At 40.1% G+C, this 20,623-nt stretch overlaps 1 protein-coding gene across 6 annotated transcripts in view; it reads left to right on the forward strand.

Moving 5' to 3' along the window:
• The window catches only part of APP (amyloid beta precursor protein), a 287,131-nt gene that overhangs the window by 165,370 nt on the left and 101,138 nt on the right, over nucleotides 1-20,623 (forward strand). For 2 of the 6 annotated variants that reach the window (XM_005548883.4, XM_005548884.4), the window contains exons 7-8: nucleotides 7,459-7,626; nucleotides 10,236-10,292. The exons of 2 other annotated variants lie outside the window; for them this stretch is intronic. In XM_005548883.4, coding sequence (XP_005548940.2) covers nucleotides 7,459-7,626; nucleotides 10,236-10,292 — 225 coding nt within the window. The remainder of the gene's footprint in view (nucleotides 1-7,458; nucleotides 7,627-10,235; nucleotides 10,293-20,623) is intronic. 2 more of the 6 variants (XM_005548885.4, XM_005548886.4) reach the window with 1 other exon arrangement.

The following is a 20,623-nucleotide window of genomic DNA, read 5'->3' on the forward strand; positions in this document are numbered from 1 at the left end:
GAAGTTCTGTATACTTAGTGGATTTTAATACTTATGTCCTTGTTTTCATTTTATTCCACTGTTACATTAAGGAAGTAACTTATTACATAAATAAATTATATTTGCCTTACATTTGCCCTTTTTACTCTACTTAAAATTGGACAAAAAGAGTTCAAGATATAGAATTTCTCTCAGAAAGGAGAAATATTTTTATTATGCGAAGTTTAAGTAGATATTCATGGAGAAAATAATGCTCTAAAATGTTTCCTTTTTAAAAAACTTCAGAAAATATAGTTCTCTCTGAATAACTCTAATTTGATTGTGGCCGCTTTCCCAAAATTTGTAAATTTAAAATGTATACATTACATGTAATATAGTTTTATTTCACATACATTCCGGTAGGCTGAGAATACTTGAAATTCAATGATTAAAAACGAAATAATAATAACCAGCTTTACTTTATTCTAAAATATATCTTTACTGGTTTATTAAAAACAACTTATTTAGGCCGGGAGCGGTGACTGACACCTGTAATTGCAGAACTTTGGGAGGCTGAGGCAGGTGGATCACCTGAGGGTCGGGAGTTCAAGACCAGCGTGACCAACATGGAGACACCCCGTCTCTACTAAAAATACAAAATTAGCCAGGTGTGGTGGCACATGCCTGTAATCCCAGCTACTCGGGAGGCTGAGGCAGGAGAATCATTTGAACCTGAGGGCCGGAGGTTGCAGTGAGCCGAGATCGCGCCATTGCACTCCAGCCTGGGCAACAAGTGCGAAACTCTGTCTCAAAAAAAAAAAAAAAAAAAAAAAAAACAAATTATTTGCTAATCTGTTAACTTTGCTTCGTAAGAAGGCATTGTAATTATCGTACATTTGAAAAGTGGAGATTTTCTCCCCATACTGGTTGCCAGTTTCACAACTGTGTTCATTCTAAATTTCTTAAAACATGTAAAATTAGCTTTCTAACCTTGGTTGTCCACAATTTCAGTCCAATTTGAAATACCTATTCAGAACTAATTTTTTGTGATTGAGCATTATTTTTTAAACAGTGAATTTCATAATCATTTTATATAATCCAGGGAGCTCCGGCTTAGTTCTGTGTTATTTTGTATTATATTGATTTTTAGAAAATGGAATATAGTGTTGACACCAGCACAAATCTCAGCAAGGGCCTACCTTACAAAGATAAAATGCATAGAGTTTGATTAGGAGCAGATAACTTTACTTTGTGTTTCATATACACCAGCATTTCAGTGTATTAAATGCCATTTTGTCTTGAAGAATGAGTAGAGTTTTTATAAAAGAAGGCATAATGCTTCCTTGCTAGTAGAATTCAGCTAAGTGAATATCAGAAAAGCTATTTGTGATCTTGAAAGTTTAAGAAATTCAACATGAATAAAGGATTGTGGTTCGTTAGATATCCATATAAGTCTTTGCCTGTGTTTCTATCTAACATTTCTCTTTAAGAAATATTCTTGCTTTTATTTTTCTGAACAAATTTTCTCCATTATTATCTGATATTTACTTTGAACAGAAAGGTAGATTGGAAATCAAAAAATAAGTTTGATTTCAAAAATGATTTCAAAATGTTAGTTTTCTTAGTATTTTACATTTTGAGAAGAGAATAAAGATAAGGCAGATGAAGAGGTTTTTGTTTTTCCTTAAATTTGTTTTTCTTTTCAACTTTATTTTTAATTGGCATAATAATTATATATGGTATACATTTTGAAGATACGGTTTTAATTTTCACAGGAATCCTATTTGGGTTTAGTTACATAAGGTCTAATTTTGCATCCTCTACATTTAGTGACTGATGTATATATTTCTACTGAGTGATAATAGTAATTAATGTGAAACAGGTTTTTTGCTGATGTTTTTAGAAGTTTCTGTAGATTAGGAAGGAAGAAATTATGCTCTTGAGAAAAATAGAAAATGTAAACATAAGCATTTGAACTCTCTCGAGATATTTTTATCTTCTGTGAAACTAGATGCGGCTTATTGAAGATGTGTTTCAGGTCTCAGTGCTCTAAAACTCTTCTAGTTGGTGAGCATCTTGATTGGTTAGATCTCTCATTAATACCCCATTGCTAGAGAGGGATGTAAAGGAAATTTTCTCAACCTGATTATTTCCAAATCCTTCAATCTGTGAGTCAAGGAAAGAGACAAGGTTAGAATTCTTAGGCAAACTGAAAAATCAGTATTCCTACATTATTATTATTTGTGTTTTTCTTTTTTTGAGACTGAGTCTCACTCTGTCGCCCGCGGTGGAGTGCAGTGGCGCTATTTTGGCTCACTGCAACCTACACTCAGGTTCGAGTGATTCCAGTGCCTCGGCCTCCCGAGTAGCTGAGATTACATGTGCACGCCACCACGCCCAGCTAATTTTTGTATTTTTAGTAGAGACAGGGTTTCACCAGGTTGGACATGTTGGTCTTGAACTCCTGACCTCAGGTGATCCACCCGCCTCGACCTCCCAAAGTGCTGGGATTACAGGCGTGAGCCACCATGCCCGGCTTCCTATATTATTTTTTTAATGTGGGCTTTTTAAAATCTTTTCAGTAGCGAAGACTTGACACCAAACCAAATGTCCATCAATGATAGACTGGATTAAGAAAATGTGGCACATATACACCATGGAATACTATGCAGCCATAAAAAAGGATGAATTCATGTCCTTTGCAGGGACATGGATGAAGCTGGAAACCATCATTCTCAGCAAACTATCACAAGGACAGAAAACCAGACACCGCATATTCTCACTCGTAGGTGGGAGTTGAACAATGAGATCACTTGGACACAGGGTGGGGAACATCACACACCACGGCCTATCAGGGAGTTGGGGGCTGGGGGAGGGATAACATTAGGAGAAATACCCAATGTAAATGATGAGTTGATGGGCGCAGCAAACAACATGGCGCAGGTATACATATGTAACAAACCTGCACGTTGTGCATGTGTACCCTAGAACTTAAAGTATAATAAAAAAGAAAAAATTAAAAAATATTTTCTGTGAGACAATTGTAGATTCACATGCAGTTGTAAGAATTAATACAGGCTGGGCACAGTGGCTCACACCTGTAATCCCAGCACTTTGGGAGGCCAAGGCAGGCGATCATGAGATCAGGAGATCGAGACCATCCTGGCTAACACCGTGAAACCCCGTCTCTACTAAAAATATAACAAAATTAGCCGGGCGTGGTGGCGGTCGCCTGTAGTCCCAGCTACTCAGGAGGCTGAGGCAGGAGAATGGCATGAACCCGGGAGATGGAGCTTGCAGTGAGCGGAGATAGTGCCACTGCCCTGAAGCCTGGGCAACAGAGCGAGACTCCGTCTCAAAAAAAAAAACAAAAGAATTAATACAAAGAGACCCTGTATAGTCTTCACTCAGTACAGTATCACGTCTATGAAGTTGACGTTAATCCCTTAACACAGCTTTAACCTAAGTCTGTGCTGCTGCTTCTCCATGTTCACTTCTGAGACGCACTGGCCATTTTTTGTGTGCCTATTCATACTTTGTGTAAAAGCATTAGCATCATACTTCCCTGGTGCTGACCCTCCCCGCAGTCCCAGCTTCTCCCAGAGTAGGCTAAGATTCTCTTTTCTACCACATGGAAAATTGTTGTGGAATAATAAAGGGTTAGCAAAAAGGTCAGAGAAAACAAGCAGTTGTATTCCCTTTCCCCACAGTAGAGTAGGAATATAATTATGAGTGATAGAGGATACGTTATCTGTTCCTTTCCCAGTCCCCTCTGAAATCAGCTTTACTGCTGTGGGAAATTGAGATTCTCATTATATCCCTGAGGGAAAGTGTTGGAAAGCGGGAGGTGATGGGGAATCAGGGTTGCTGACAATTGGGGGAATTATAACGAGAAGCTCTTTTTCACCAGGAGAGGGGTTGCATGTTAAGAGAAGGCCTGTCTGCTCCCCCTCCATGTCAGCAGTTGAGAACCTGCTGACGTGGACAAGGTAGCTGGCTTTTAGAGATTCAGAAGTAACAAAGGCACGCTGTCAGTCCTGTTCTTCCAGCCTCACATACGTCTTCTCCATACGTTATGTATTTGGCATTAAATTAACATACAGTGTTACACCCAATACACCCATTCCTGACCACATTATCTCAGAGAGCCTTTTGTATTTGAGTATTGTGGGATCTTTTGCTATTGCCCGTGATGCCCACTTGGACTCCTCCAAGGCCATGAAACTCTTGGGTGCCATTCAAAGTCAAGAGCACCAACTACCCCTAACAGGATTGGGAGAACCAAGCAACACTCCCCAAATAGGGATTAGCTCACTCTTTTCTTGGCCTTTATGAAAGGAAGGAGTTAAGACTCTTACAGCTGGAGACTCCAGCAAGAGTTGTAGGCTCAACATGTAGCTTATACTATTTACTTAATTAACATGTAAATGGATTTTGAGTTCTGAATGCTTGTTCTAGTTGATTGGGGCTCATTTGGCCTGGTTTCTACGAATTAGCTATAACAAATGGTTTCATAGTTGTTACAGAATGAGGCAGAAGAAAATAAAAATGAATGTGGCATTGTGTTTTACTAATGATATAGGAAAATGTTAATATAATGTCATTTAGGTTCTGGACTGGGGAGATTTTGCCTTTATCATAAGAAAGAAATTGTTGCTAGGTCATACACAAGGGCGCATATTTATCATGAACCATCTCCTTCGATCATCATTCTTTTATCCCATTACTTGACTTGCACCCACCCAAAATTCTACCACTTTTATGTAATATGTAGACTCATAAAGACAAGGTTTGTGCATCTACAGAGCCATGATGTGCACTGTGAGGCCCGTGACACACATCTATAAGAAGACACATATTTGGTACTCTAAGATGATACTTTTTTAAAATGCCAAAATGTGAGGGTCAGCATAAATTGCCAAGGCACGGTGAATTTTGTTGCCAATGCTCCTGTAACTATGGGGTGAAGGGATTCTGTGCCTCCCTTGGTAGCAGTGGCCACAGTGCTTGCAATCCCGATGCCAATTCCCGGCGCAGTGTAGGCTTAGGAGGCACTGCTGCCTTGAAGTCTTGTTGGAATTAACACTGCCTGAGTAAGAGATTAATAATGTGTTTTGCTGTGTCTTAGAAACATTAAAGAGCATGTGGCATGAATACGTACACATTGGTGAAGGAAATACAGAGAAGGAAAGGAAAGTGTAGATGTTTGTTACAACTGAAGATAAGCTCTGGCAGCAGAGACCACTGCTGGCTATAGTTGATGGGGGTCCTCACATCTAGGCATGGCTTTGAGCTTCACAGTCCGGAAGCTGCTCTGTCAGTAACTTAGAGGGGATATGGCCCCTAGAACCAGTCACTTTTAATAAATCAGGGTGCCAGTCCTTTAATTTTGGAAGATAAATAAAATTGCAAAGTAGATGGGATTCTTACGTCAACAAGTTGGCTAGTTTTCATCCTACAAGACTATTGTATACAGAAAACCAATTTCAAAGACATGCTTTGGGAGCATGGACTTTGAAAGCAGCGGTACTGAGTGAGATGGCCTTAATGATGGATAATAACGAGGTTGATGCTTTTGTAACCATGTTTCCATCTGAAAACCACATGAAGAGAGCCAGGTCATCTTAGTGCTCTTTGCATGGGGCATTTCTCTTGCAGAGTGTTTGACACCTTCTGGGCTTAGTGCTGACTGTCCCTCCTGTTGACATCATCATGATGGTAGCAACCTCTGGTTTTGCCAGGACTTTATTGCATCTACTGAAAGAGCAACATGTGTAGGGAAGTAAAACAATAGTTAGTCCCCATTTGTATTGACATTGTGGATCCTTGTCTTTGATTGGCTAACTAGAATCAATCTGTTGAAGGACCAGTTGCAGTGACTCACGCCTGTAATCCCAGCACTTAGGGAGGCTGAAGTGGGCACATCACTTGAGGCCAGGAGTTCAAGACCAGCCTGACCAACCTGGTGAAACCCTGTCTCTACTAAAAATACAAAAAAATTAGCCAGGCTTGGTGGTACGGGGGTAATCCCAGCTGCTTGGGAGGCTGAGGCACAAGAATCACTTGAACTCAGGAAGTGGAAGTTGCAGTCAAGATTGTGCCACTGCACTCCAGCCTGGGCGACAGTGCAAGACCCTGTCTCAAAAAAAGAAAAAAAGAATCAGTCTGTTGACTATCCCTAACTTGGAAGTTGTGGGTGATGCATGGCTTTCATCTTTTAGAAAGGTATTTTTTCCTCTGTCATGTTAGTAAAACTAAGAAGACATCTGTGTGTGCTAAGGCATCAGCCTAGCAAGGACAGGGCACAAACCCAGAGGGAGAATTGGGCTGTTGTTTCACTTCCAGTGCAAATGGGATATACATGGGAGGTAGAATTACAAGTCTACTCAGGGTTGACTTTATACATGTAGTTGGAGGGGTCACCGATTGACTTTGAGGCAATCAGGGGTGAGTGAAACCGATCTTGGGGAGGGTGGCAAGACATGTTGACAGGTAAGATATGTTTTAATTTACGTAAAACAGTGCATGGTGTGTATTAATAAGTTAGAGCTGGTTGACTATGTTTTATTGTTTGCAACATTACTGCCCAAGGGTCAGGTAAATATACAAAATATACAAATAATACAGATTTTTAATACATAAATTTCAATTAAGTAGCATAATTAAATATGTTGTTATAGTTGTACTTAATGCATATGTAATTAAATATATTCAAATGCAAATTTTTAATATATAAATATCAAATAGCAGCATTAATACATTGTTATAGATGTATTTCATGCATATGTAATTAAATTATTAAAATATATAATATAACATGTTAATACATATTTTAATATACAAATAAAATGGTCTTAAATTGGAGTTAAGACCATTTATATTGGTACATATTTTAATATGCAAATGAATGGTCTTAAGTTAGAGTTAACGTCATTGAGTATAAGTCACATTTACAGATATGACATATATTTCTAGATAAAGTCAATGAACAGACAGCCTCCAAAACCTCGAAAACATTCAAAATATATGCAATTAATTTTATACTTGAGTTAAGGCAGTCATTTGTTAAGGAAAGCAATCAGATGTTTGTGAGGGCTTAAACTTTCGCTTCATAACCAGAGCAGTTTCCTTACATGAAAGTTGACTTCTTAAAAGAGAAGTTTATTTTTTATAATGGAGAATTGTTTTGATGTGCAGACACCTTCCGTCATTTCATACTCATCTTAAAAGCAGCCAAATGATCTTTTCACCTTTGGCCAGAATCCTTTTATTACTACCGAGTCCTGCACTCATTAAACCAGATGAGAATGCATGCTCTGAGAGGTAAATCTCTAGTCCTGGTGGGCAGTTAAATTCCTCAGTAAATGTTTGGTAGATGCTGCCTAATAAACCCAGTCCAGGTTGCCACGGGGAGGATTAAAAGAAGTAAACGTGTGTACGTGAACAGAGAGACGGTGCCTTTTCATGCTAAATGTGGTTCCCCACATCTCCTCTGATTAGAGGTGTGCTCTGAACAAGCCGAGACGGGGCCATGCCGAGCAATGATCTCCCGCTGGTACTTTGATGTGACTGAAGGGAAGTGTGCCCCATTCTTTTACGGCGGATGTGGCGGCAACCGGAACAACTTTGACACAGAAGAGTACTGCATGGCCGTGTGTGGCAGCGTCAGTAAGTGGACCCTTCTTCGAGCCTGGCCACCTTTCGTCTCTCTCGCCGCTGACTCTGCTCTTTGTAACAGATTGGTTTTCCTGGTTCTTGGGAATGGGCCTGTTGCTACCACTAACCACATTTCTGTCCACTTCTCTAATTGCTCAGTCTCCTCAGTATGTTCAATCATGAGCACACCTCTCCGTCTTTCCCTAATAAAGCATGGCCGTGGATGTGTTCTCTTCCTAGCTGTAGCAGATGTGTCTTGCAATCCAGAGGGGCTTTTGAGTGCTTCTCTTTTACACAAAGCTGAAGTGGCTGTTTTGTCTTCTGCAGCCAGCCGTTTCTGCAAATGCATACTGGCGTGTCTGTCTGTGTACACACGTGTTCATGTTTATGCATGTGCACTACCTGTGCAGATACTGTCTACCAGTGGAAGCCTGGCTGATGCAGCTTGAGTTGCATTGATAAGGTGTATGGCTATGATGAATACCTTTAAGTTGGTTCATAACATGTCTTTTATTGTGCTGTTGAGGGAATGTGATTGGATTGAGCTCATGCATCTCAAATGCCGGAGGGTAGACATGCCCATTTTGCCCCCTGAGCTCAGCACACAGACATTTGCCAGGTCAAACTTCTGCTTCTTCTCCTGAAAGTAAAAGAAAACGTTTGACTTAACGTGAGAAACTTTCAATGATATAAGGCTCAAGGAACATAATTTTCTTTCCTTCCTTTTTTTTTTTTTTTTTTTTTTTAAAAGACGGAGTCTCATTCTGCTCAACAGGCTGGAGTGCAGTGGCGTGATCTCGGCTCACTGCAACCTCCGCCTCCCAGATTCAAGTGATTCTCCTGCCTCAGCCTCCCCAGCAGCTAGGATTACAGGCATATGCCACTGTGCCCAGCTAATTTTTTGTATTTTTGGTAGAGACAAGGTTTCACCATGTTGACCAGGCTGGTCTTGAACTCCTGACCTCAAGTGATCCACCTGCCTCGGCCACCCAAAGTGCCGAGATTACAGGCCTGAGCCACCGCTCCTGGCCAGAACATAATTTTCAAAGTCTTTCTCTTGAACATTAAGCTTTTCATAATTCTGGGGATAAAAATATGAAGTCATGATGACTTAAGTGCACAATGAAATTTTCCCCAAAGAGGTAATTCTCAGGAGGTCCAGTACCAGACATGAGACTTCCATGTCCTTAACAGACTTCCAAGTGAAATTCCCAATTGTGCTTATTTATTTCTTTATTGTTGTTCACGAGTAGGAAGTGTGAACTACTCAAGAAGTAATTATTCAGCTCAACTTGATAACTAAAGACGAAACTCAGTAACTGTGCATTACTTTTTTGAGAGACTCCTGCCTTTTCTCCGCTGTGTTGCAAGGTGGCAGCCCCATTTCCTGCCTGAGATTCCTAGGGATTACATAAATTGTTTTCCAGCGAGATCATAGGATTAAGCAAAACAACAGAAGGACCTGCACTCCACTGTAAAGGAGCTCAGGATCTAAGAGGAATCTAATGGAAAAGCTTCTGTTGGTCTCCTGCCATCGCCAGTGAATGAGATGACTGCTTCAGTCCCATGGGTGAACAGGTGTAGGAACTGGTAACCTCAAGAGTTTTTTTTTTTTTTTTTTTTTTTCTGGCTCTGATGGGATGATTGCAGCTTCTGGCTCAAATGACTCCCTTCTTCAGTTTCAAACAAAGCAGTCAATTAGGTCAGGTATTGCGAACACAATGGAGAATTCTGTTGCCTGCAGCCTTTGGAACAAAGGCCTTTTGTTACAGTGATTCTGACTGGTTTAGCGGCTGGGAGAGGTTTCCTGGCAGATTTGCAACTTTTTTCTCCCTTGCCCTGGGTGGATTCATTTTCTGAAATATCATGTCTATTTTTTGGTAATAAGAAATTTATTTGGTTTTAATTATTAGCAGTGATGAATTTACTTCAAGAGATTCAAATTATCTCTCCACCTCACCCCAGTACTGCCATCCCTTCCCCTAACACTCTCTCCCTTTGATCAGTTTGGTCTGGGAGCGAGCAGTGGGCACCTGTCCAGGTTGGATGGAGGTGTCCTGGGTGGCACACACTTCGCTGAGGCTTTTGCAAAAGGTAGATGCTCCCAACAGAGAGGTATTAGATAAGGCTAGCTATACCTGATTTTAGAGGAGATAGGTGACAGAATAATGTATGAAGAAAGCAAAGGCTGAAGATCAGTTAGATGGGTGGACAAGAATAAATAGAGAGTATAAGTCTCAGCAAACAGCCAGAGCTGAGAGCCACATGCTGTTCTGTGAATGAGTGAAATAAATGGACGTTTTGTGAAAAAATGCATCGAAGGGAATTGGGGATATTTGGCACAAAAGAAGGAGCAAGAAATCCTCTTCTGTTAAGAAACCTGTTGTTACTTGGATATACGTATTATCAGAGACAAGATATCTGGCATTCTCAAATGTTAACTTCTTGCAAAAATAGATCTTATGTTAATATGTTCATTTTGGTTTTGTTGGAGGGATCAAACCTAAGGAGTGATTTTGTTTGTTAGGTGGTTTTTTTGTCAGTGGACTCTTGTGCATTTCAGCCATCATTCCCATGTTTCTCTTTTTGTTTTTAGTTATGTTCTCTTATTTTTTCCATAGTGTCCCAAAGTTTACGCAAGACTACCCGGGAACCTCTTACCCGAGATCCTGTTAAACGTACGTTGTCATTGTCATTCACCTGAGGGAAGGGAAGAGGGGAGGAGGATGCTGCTTGGTTCACATAACTCCAGCATCATCACCTTCTTTGCATGGTTTTGTATTTCTTGAACACCTGTCTTAGTAAAATGTTTCTTCCCATTACCTTGCTTATAATTACATCTCATTTTTGCCAGACAGCTTGAGATGTCGGGCTAAGAACATCATTGACCAAGTTTCTTCTGTTTCTGACCAATTTCCTTTTTATTTAGTCCGGTTTTATTGAATATTATAGGGACAACATCATTGTATTGTATTTGCCATTAACTATTTTATTTCCTAAAAGCTATCAGTGTAACTGAGAGCAGGCTCCGCTTCTTACTGCTTGCAGAACCGAAGAACAAGGGCTAGGTGCAGTGGAAGGAAAGTGACTTTACTTTGCAAAACTAGCAGTGGGGAAATGGTCCAGGCTCTTGCGTTAAAGCAACCATCTCAAATTTTGGATTAAAAAACAAAGGCTTAAAAAGGGAAGCTTGGAATGCAGGGCATGAAGGAGGGGTGAGGAGGTGCTGCTATACGGGACTTGTTCCAAAGACTTGAGTTATTATCCAGTTCGGTAAGTGGGCTGGTGCATCCCAGGCACAATCGGGTTGTAAATTAACTGCAGCCTTGAGGTGATCTCCTGATGAGGGAGAATTCTGCAGGTGCCTAACTCAGTCAGTGGAAGTTCTAAGCAAGCATTAATAATTTTAATAAGAATTATAAGCGTAATTAGATAAGGGGAGCGCTGTGCCGGGAGTGCCTAGTGGGAAGAAAGAGAGCAAAGGTTACCATTTCCTTACTAAAACTGGAAGGAAAAGAAAGGAAGAAAGAAAGATCTTTAAAATAGAGTACTCAGTTACATCAAGATGCCATGATTTAACAAGAGACTATAATGCATGAGTAACTTGTTTCCTCAGAAAAAATACTTAATATTCATGTATCGTAGTACATGGGCTAATTCGTATGCACAGATTTCAATTATTTGTGTTGTAAGACCCGGTTTCAACTTCATGAAGGGTCACTTTTAGACATTAGGAACCCCTCTTTCTCCTCTCCCGGAAGACATAGTGGTAGGTTAGAGGTTCTCAACTTCTGACTAGGAAGTAGAGAAAGAGCCTTCTATAAAGAAATGCATTGTCCTGTCACTGCAGGCCTTTAGTGTCTTATGTTTTTTTTTTTATTTCAGTTGTACCATCAGCCTAACTTAGTTTGAAAACGTGGTTTTAGTATTCATATTTGAATTTGGATTCCATCCAGAAATAGATTTATCCAGTGTTAGCTTAGGGATGATCTATACCATTTATGCTCTTGATTGCTGGAAGCAGAGACACAATTTCAGTTGTAGCTTAGATATTTTATAATTAAAATTAGCATTTATGTACATTATCCTGAAAAAAAAAAAGAAAACCCTCATCTCAAAATTGATGAAGCCAGTTATCTTTTTCAAAGATGATAAATTATAGACGGGTGATTATGTATTTTAAAAAAGATTGCATCCTAAACTGGAAAGCTTTTTTAATGGCCTCCATAAAATATTCAGAATAATTCACGTTATGTATGACTTTTGAAGGATGTGGTTTGTACTGCTGCAATGTACACATTTCTTTTGCTATTGTGAAAAAAGGGTTTTTCTCTAAAAACAGTGTAAGTACAGCGAGTGGGTTGACACAGACTAGGAAAAAGCTCTAGCCCGTCCACTGTAGTATTGATAATACATAGGTACGCATGTTAAGTTGTATTGTACCAAGCATTTTCACAGATCATTTATTTTTCTTCAGAACACTTTGTGGGCGTTTTCCTCATTCCTTTTGTACATATGAGAAAAAATGAGGCTTCAAGAGCCTAGTGACTTGTCCCAAGCCATCGAACATGGCAGGACCAGGCTTGAAACCCAAATGACATTTTGGCTGCACTCCACACCAAATGGCTAAGCATTTGGTTCTGACATTGTTTTGCAGGTTGGTAAAATCACATTTGCGATTCAGAAGCACATTTTAAGAATACAGCAAACAGTGAAAAGAGGATGAAGAATGTTAGCGTTTTTTCCTAAATGCCATGAATATAGCACGCATCAGTAAATCAAATGTCTTTCCCATTCTTTTACAAAACAGTGATTATTTTTCTCTTAAGTTTCATTTTAGCATTTATAAGAATTCTATTTTTCCATTTTTAATAACTGATGGAAACAAGCATCATTGTTGGATAAATTTATTTTCATGCAGTACACATAACTACCACTTTCATCATCCGCCATTCCAAACAGATACTGAAAGTCTCTTTTGTAATTTTCTCCTTCCCAGTAATTTTCTTCATCTACTTGCAGTGTGTTTGGGATCCTGACACCTTTCCATTCTAGGAAGATGAAGTGATTTGGGCAGCTATATTTTCTTGTCTACCTACAGAGACTATTCAATCACAGCAAGTGAGGGGTTTAGCAGCACTAGTACCAACAGACAAGGAAGAAAACATATAATTTCTAGTTATTTATAGCCTGTGCAGCTATGTGGTCTTATTTATAGCAAACTGCACATTTGATTTGAAAAAGTCATGGTCATCTGGAGGTCAGATGCAGATGGCAGACTCAATTCAGAGCAAAGGAGCTGAACTAGAAGGTAAGCAAGCCTGTTAGACTGGGCACTTGGACTTGACTTTGCTCCTTCATCAATCTAGGGCTAATTGGGTGATATTTCTGCACAAAGGTGGTTGGTTTTACAGGTTGCTCAGTCTAAGCTGCTTCTAGGCAAATAATAAATGTGAAAGGAGATAGAAAAAGCTCTTCAGTTGAACTGATGTAAGATTACACTTAGGGAGAAAATGTATGATGGTCTGCATTATAAAAACAATAATTTGCCACAAATCAAGCATTTCTAGGTTTCAAACTTTTGTCATAAAAACTGATTTTGAGCATTGCAATTTTAGGGACATATTTTATTGTTGTTGTTATTGTAAATGAAAATCTAAACCACAAATATAAGGCTGAGAGCTTTCATTTTATTCATGAACATAGGAATTCAAATCATTAAAAAAAATCCTTTCTCATTTGGGATAAAGAGTCTTATAGCTGAGTTAATTTCTGACATTAGTTTTGCACTTGCCCATTTGGGTTTAGGACAGTGCAAAAGTTTAACATTTAACCTTCAAAATGTAGTGTTTGTAAACAATACAATTATATAAATATTTGTTGATTCATTTATATTTCAAATATGAGAGTGTGACCAATTTTTCTAGTGTTGTCTCCATCAGATTGGTTCCCAAAAGGCAAACAGACCAACTTCTTAATGGCATTTAATCTCTCAAAGAGCATCATGCTGATTTTCAGTCAGCAGATTGCACCCTGTGATCTGGCCAAAGTGTGACCCATCTCTGGCTCCTTCATTTGCACTGACATGTGGTACAAACAACTAAACCAAGGTTCCTCAACCACAGCACTATTGACATTTTGATCCAGATAATTATTTTAGGAGTCTGTCCTATGCATACAGAGCGTTTAGCAGCATCCCTGACCCCTACCCACTAAATGCCATTAACACAACTCCAGCTGTGATAACTAAAAATGTCTCTAGACTTTGCTAAATGTGCCCGGGGGAATCACATTCTGGTTGAGAATCCTGTTCTGGAGTAGTAGTTTCCCCACGTCTGACTCAGAGATAGAACTATCCTGGTGTAAACAGGTGTACTTTCCACAAATTTGGGGGCATGTTGAAATGTTAGAATGTCAGTATCCTCTGATTCTCGACAGACGTTTGAAATTGAATTTGTTAGACTAATGTCCAAGCTCTCAATATTTGCAAGATAAGGTGGAAGTTGCTGTTGCTGTTCTGACTATAGTATTGAAGATCTCGTAGTTTTTCTGCTCGAATGTAAGCTACTGTGGCAGCAGAAGAGAAACCAGCAAACCCCTTAGTTGGAAGTCCATGGTTCACCTATGCCCCACCGTTTCTCCTGTCTGTTTCATCTTAGTTTCCTAGAATCCCAGGATATGCTGGAGCATAAACATCTGTAGAGATGCCCTATAGTTTTGCTACACAGGTTATTTGTACTTTAGGATTATGTTTATGGCCTTAGGGTGTGTACAGAGCTATAGATCTGACCCCATGCAGGATTGAGGGAGGGAAAAATACTGATTTCTAGGCACATCAAAATGGTCCAGATGACATGAAGCAGACTGGTACACTTCCAGAGAATATGAAAAAAATTGGAACTTAACAAATCAGGTCCCAAGTTCCGTCCCCAAGAACCATCCCCAAGTTCCATCCCCAAGAACCATTCCCAAGTTCCAAGTTTGTTGCTGCAGAAGCTCATAATTTGCAAATCGTAGATAACTCACCATGCAGCCTTTGAATGGAATATGCCACCTTAACCCCAGGGTCGTTGTAAAGACAGGAGCCATAAGACAGAAGTCTGAATGCCTAGGCCATTTAATCTTTGGCCAAATTCGAACTATTGTTCTTAATCACAGTTTTCTTGTTCTTTTCACTGTGCAGTAGCAAATATTAGTTCCCATTAGTACATTCTGCAATACCATTGGAACTAAAACTGCCAAATTAGATTGGACAACCTGGGCTTACACTTTGCTCCCCAACCAACCTAGGGAGGGAGAACAATTAAAGCATTAAAAGATGTGATGGTGAATTAAACTATATGTCACGTCATTGCCAGTAAATTCTATCAGATTAACAAGTGTGAAAAGCCAAATCTTTGGTATCTGGAAATGCTTAGATGAGAAAAATGATTTTTTCCTCAAAGCCATAATAATTAGAGATGACCCTAAAATTTAAAGGAACTGGATTGCTTAGCAGCTCAGCTTTTTTTTTTTTTTTTTTTTTTTTTTTGAGACGGTCTGTCGCCTAGGCTGGAGTACAGTGGCACGATCTCGGCTCACGGCAAGCTCTGCCTCCCGGGTTCACGCCATTCTCCTGCCTCAGCCTCCTGAGTAGCTGGGACTACAGGCGCCCACCACTGCGCCTGGCTAATTTTTTGAAGTTTTAGTAGAGACAGGGTTTCACCGTGTTAGCCAGGATGGTCTCGATCTCCTGACCTCGTGATCTGCCCGCCTCGGCCTCCCAAAGTACTGGGATTACAGACGTGAGCCACTGCACCCGGCCCAGCTCAGCATTTTTTAAAAAGAAGGGCCATTTACTTTGAATACAGGTTAAATATCTCTTCTCTGAAATGCTTGGGACCAGAGGTGCTTCAGATTTTGGATTTGGGAATGTTGATGTATTCATGATGAGATAACATGAAATTCATTTATGTTTTATGTACACCTTGTACAAAAGTCTGAAGGTAATTTTATACTTTTTTTTTTTCTTTTTTTTTTTTTTTGAGACAGTCTCGCTCTGTTGCCCAGGCTGGAGTACAGTGGCGTGAACTTGGCTCACTGCAACCTCTGCCTCCTAGTTCGAGATGCCCCTGCCTCAGCCTCTCAGGGGAAGCTGTAATCACAGGCACCTGCCACCACACACAGCTAATTTTTGTGTTTTTTAGTAGAGATAGGATTTCACCATGTTGGCCAGGCTGGTCTTGAACTCCTGACCTGAAGTGATCCACCAGCCTCGGCCTCCCCAAGTACTTTGATTACAGGCATGAGCCACCATGCTTGGCCTTATACAGTATTTTTGCTAATTTTGTTCATGAAACAAAGTTTGTGTACATTGCACTGTGAGAGAACAAAGGTGTTGCTACTCAAAAAAGATCAGATTTTGGAGCATTTCAGATTTTCAGATTAGGGATGTTCTACCTGTGGTAAAAGAATGCTCGTTATTTATGTGGTCTGTTGTTTAGCTATTTGCCAGAAGAGGGTAAGTAGATAGTTTAATAAAGCAGTCAGCAAATATTTTTCATACAAGGCCATATTATAGATTTTAGGCTTTGTAGGTCATGCAGTTTGTCATAACTACTTAACTCTGCAGTGGTAGCATGAAAGCAACAATAGACAATAAGTAAACAAATACACAAGGATGTGTTCCAATAATACTACTTTTATAAAGGTAGCCAGTAGCCAGGTGCAGTGGCTCACGCCTGTAATCCCAGCAGTTTGGGAGGCCGAGGCAGGCAGATCACCTGAGGTCAGGAGTTCGAGACCAGCCTCGCCAACATGGTAAAACCCCATCTCTACTAAAAATACAAAAATTAATGGATGTGGTGGTGCGCGCCTATAATCCCAGCTACTCGGGAGGCTGAGGCAGGAGAATCACTTGAACCCAGGAGGCGGAGGTTGCAGTGAGCCGAGATCGCACCACTGCACTCCAGCCTGGGGGACAAGAGCGAGACTCTATCTCAAGGGAAAAGAAAAAAAAAATGTAGCCAGCAAGCCAATCCTTGGTTTAATACAGCAGGTTTTTTAATTTTAATTTTAATTTTTTTTCCAATAGCTTTGGGGGTACAAGTGGCTTTCGGTTACGTGGATGAAGTGTATGATGGTGATGTCTGAGAGTTTAGTGTCCCCATTAACTGAGTAGTGTACATTGTACCCAATATGTAGTTTTTTATCCCTCACCTCCTTCCCACTCACCCTCATTCTGAGTCTCCAATGTCCATTATGCTACTCTGCATGCCTTTGCATAATCATAGCTTAGCTCCCAATTTATAAGTGAATACATACTGTGTTTCCATTCCTGATTACTTCACTTAGAATAATGGCCTCCAGCTCCATCCAAATTGCTGCAAAAGACTTTTATTTTGTGATTTTTGTGGCCCAGTAGTATTCCATGGAGTATATATACCACATTTTCTTTATCACTCATTGGGCGATGGGCCCTTAGGTTGGTTCCATATCTTTGCAATTGTGAACTGTGCAGCAGTTATTTTGGAGTCCAGGATGTGCTAGGCCAGGTATTTTGAGGGACACCAGCAAAGGAATCTGAGTACTGGCTTTCAATAACTTGATAATTTTATTGATGAAATGAGACCCAGATATGTCATAGAAATAAATAACAATAAATATAAAGTAAAATATACAAGTGTAGGAGAAGATTGCTCTGGAAGTCTGGGGTAAAATGAAATCAACTTTATCCTTAAGACCTCCATAGAGGTTAACAGTTCCATCTGCTTTTACTGCTACTATTTATATGAAAGTGGACAATATTGAAGATTGTGACTTTTTGAACTCATCTATTGAGTGTTGAGCAGCTATGACAGATTATTTCTTTATGTGCCTCCATTAATGAAGTCAAGAATAGCTTCTGACAAATTGACAAAAAACAATACCCTAAGGTTAACCCATTCTGAATGCCAGTTATTATTGCTATTGCTTCACGTATATTTTTTAGATTCAGACTTGAGGTTGCTTTTAAGTTTTAGTGTGTGGTGCTGAACAGAGAATAGATGTTAATAAAAAATAACGCCAGCATTCATTCTTTCACATTCAGTTCATATATTTGAAAAAATTCCCATGTCAGTATGTGTCCATGGACATGAAAAAGAAATGTAGCTTGACTAGAGTAAACACATCATAGATTACATTTTTATTACCTTATGTCCACACGTTGCATTGATAGTGTTCTCCACCAACTATGATTGCACTGGCTGTAAAATTATAATACAGGGGCTTATTAGGGGGAGAATGCCTTTGTTTCTTCTTCTTGTTGATGTTGTTATTTTGTTTTTAAAAGAGTCTGATATTACACCGGAGGATCACAAACTGTATTTTCTTGTTATAAATGGCTCTTCTATCTTGGACTTAGTGGGTAGGATAAATATTTGAATTTAGAATGCGTTAGGAGTTTTAGCTATTTTAAAATTAGAAAAATGGAGAGACACTTTTTTTTTAAGTTGGGGTGGCACTCGGAAAGCTCTACCATGTTTCAAGATTAAATTTTCACATAAACGCTAACAGGTTTCTATTTCACCCATATATAAATGATCCCCCTTGTCTCCTCTCCTAAATTATAGCCATCTCAAGTGACAACCTTGCTAGGTCTGTATCAAATAGCATTTTCAATGATAAGGCAATGATTTATATAGGTCTTAATTTGTTTTAATCTTCTATTATCAGTGCTATAGAGATAAATTGCTTTTCTGCTGATGAAAGGAGACTAAACCAATTTTCTTGTTAGAATCTAACATTAATATATCGACTGAATGCCATTCATAAGCCTTTGTTTAGGGAAGCATTGGGCCTTCTGGCCTGTTGGAGGTGGCCATGGTCATTGCTGTTTGAAGGTGGGTTGTTTTCTCTTTTGTGTCCTGAGCCCATTGTGACTGTAAAACTGTATGTCACCCCGGAGACTGAGGAAACGAATATCAAAATGATAGGGGCAATCTTTCCCAGTGTCTTTAATTTTGACCCCACATTCTTGTTTGAATGTGAAATACCACATTAGTATGAATATGAAAGGGAGTACTCTGCAGCGATTGTAAAATCGGAACTAAAATGAAGTAAATCGGTGCGTGTGCAGTTCAACTTAATAGATTATCTTCTAAGGAGTCTTCAGACAGGCTAGGAGAGTGATTTCTGCCTCGTCCTGAAGATGTTAGCAGGTTTCACCCAGTTTTGAAGTAACTTCCCTTCAAATGGTAACAATTTTCTCAGAGGAAGCACAGGTATGGAAATGTTTCATTGCTGTCTTGGCACCAGTGATGGAGGAGCATTTTGTGACAGGAACGTTGCATGCAGCATCAGCGTTCGTGAATAAACTGAAAGCTAACCTGCCATTTTACTTCGCCCCAGAAAACAGAGCTCTGGCAGGTATTGAGAATAGATTACAGTGTGAAGTGGCAGTATTGTGACAAGCATCCATGTATCAGTATTAAAATCGAAAGGAGCCCTCACGCACATGTGGAAGCAGTTTCTCCCGTTTTCATACTCAGTTCCCTGAGGTAACAGCATTTTGGTGTGAGAGAAAGAAGGGAATCTGACCATTCTCGTGTGGGAAGGGGGCTGAGGACAACAACTTCCTATGACAGCCACCCTGCTCCAAGCCACCGTCATCTTCATCTTTGTCTTCTTTTTTTTTTTTTTTTTTTTGAGACAGAGTTTCGCCCAGGCTGGAGTGCAGTGGCACAATGTTGGCTCACCACAACCTCCGCCTCCCTGGTTCAAGCGATTCTCCTGCCTCAGCCTCTCGAGTGGCTGGGATTACAGGCGCCGCCACCATGCCCAGCTAATTGTAGTATTATTAGTAGAGATAGGGTTGCTCCATGTTGGTCAGGCTGGTCTCAAACTCCCGACCTCAGGTGATCCGCCCACCTCAGCCTCCCGAAGTGCTGGGATTACAGGCGTGAGCCACTGCACCCAGCCTGTCTTCTCCTCTTAAAAGATCTTCCTTCTGCTGTTGTCCCATAGCAGCCAGAGTGATCCTTCAACAAAACACCCCATCACATATACTCCCCCTCAAACAGCCCACACTGGTCCTTCAGAATCCTTACTGTGGCTTCAAGGTTGTACATGATATCCCCCATTTCTTCCCTGCCTCTCCCACTACTTCCTCTGTTGCTTCTTCAGCTCTGGCCATGCGGGTCTCGTGGAATTTGCCAGCCAGCCTCAACTCTTAGGGCTTCCAGGCTAGTTTTGTCATCTGCCTGCCATGTTCTTCCGGCAGCCAGCTGGGAAGATCTGAATGTCACCTCTTCACTTAAGACTCTGCCTGGTCGTTTACTTACTGAGGTCTACCTTTCCCCTCTCCCCTCAGCTCTCCCAGTCCTTCTGAACTCTGCTCTATTTTTCTTTTTCCTCTTTTTCTCCATAATACAAATCACATATTAACAGTATGACTTACTGGCTTTTTAAAAAGTCTTGCAGTAATTGTTTCTGTCCCTAGAATATAATGCCACCAGGACCAGGGCCTTCATGTTTTTCTCATTGGTTTCTCCCATGTGCCTCACATATAGTAAGGGCTATAATGTTGGCGGGCTGGAGAAATAAAAAAATGAACAGGCTCACTAAAGGCAGGATAGTTTGTCCACGTCAGAGCTGCTGTCTCAGCCGCTTTGATACCTCTGACTTCCCACTGTGGGAAAGAATAAGGATGTGGCTTATGTAGAAGGCATAAGTCATCCAGAATACCACTGTATATTTGGAAGCAAATGTTCACCTTGAAGCAGTAATGCACTGGGAATTGGAACTGCTTTTGCAGTTAGATTTTTTCATTTGTTATGAGTATTTAGATACACATGATCACTATTAAAAGGAAGGGAGGTAATAGCCTGCCATGGTCTACAAGGCTGTGTTAGGAGACTAAAATAAAATAAATACAAAGGTCATTTAAAAAGTTAAAAGCTTGTGAATGTGATGTTGGTAGTGCTGCTAACGTCTAGGCATCTAGAGGTCAAAACCTAGAGCTAAGGATATTGACCCCTGAGTTTTGTCT

The sequence above is a fragment of the Macaca fascicularis genome, chromosome 3, assembly GCF_037993035.2.
Source record: "Macaca fascicularis isolate 582-1 chromosome 3, T2T-MFA8v1.1".
NCBI classification, from domain to species: Eukaryota; Metazoa; Chordata; class Mammalia; order Primates; family Cercopithecidae; genus Macaca; species Macaca fascicularis.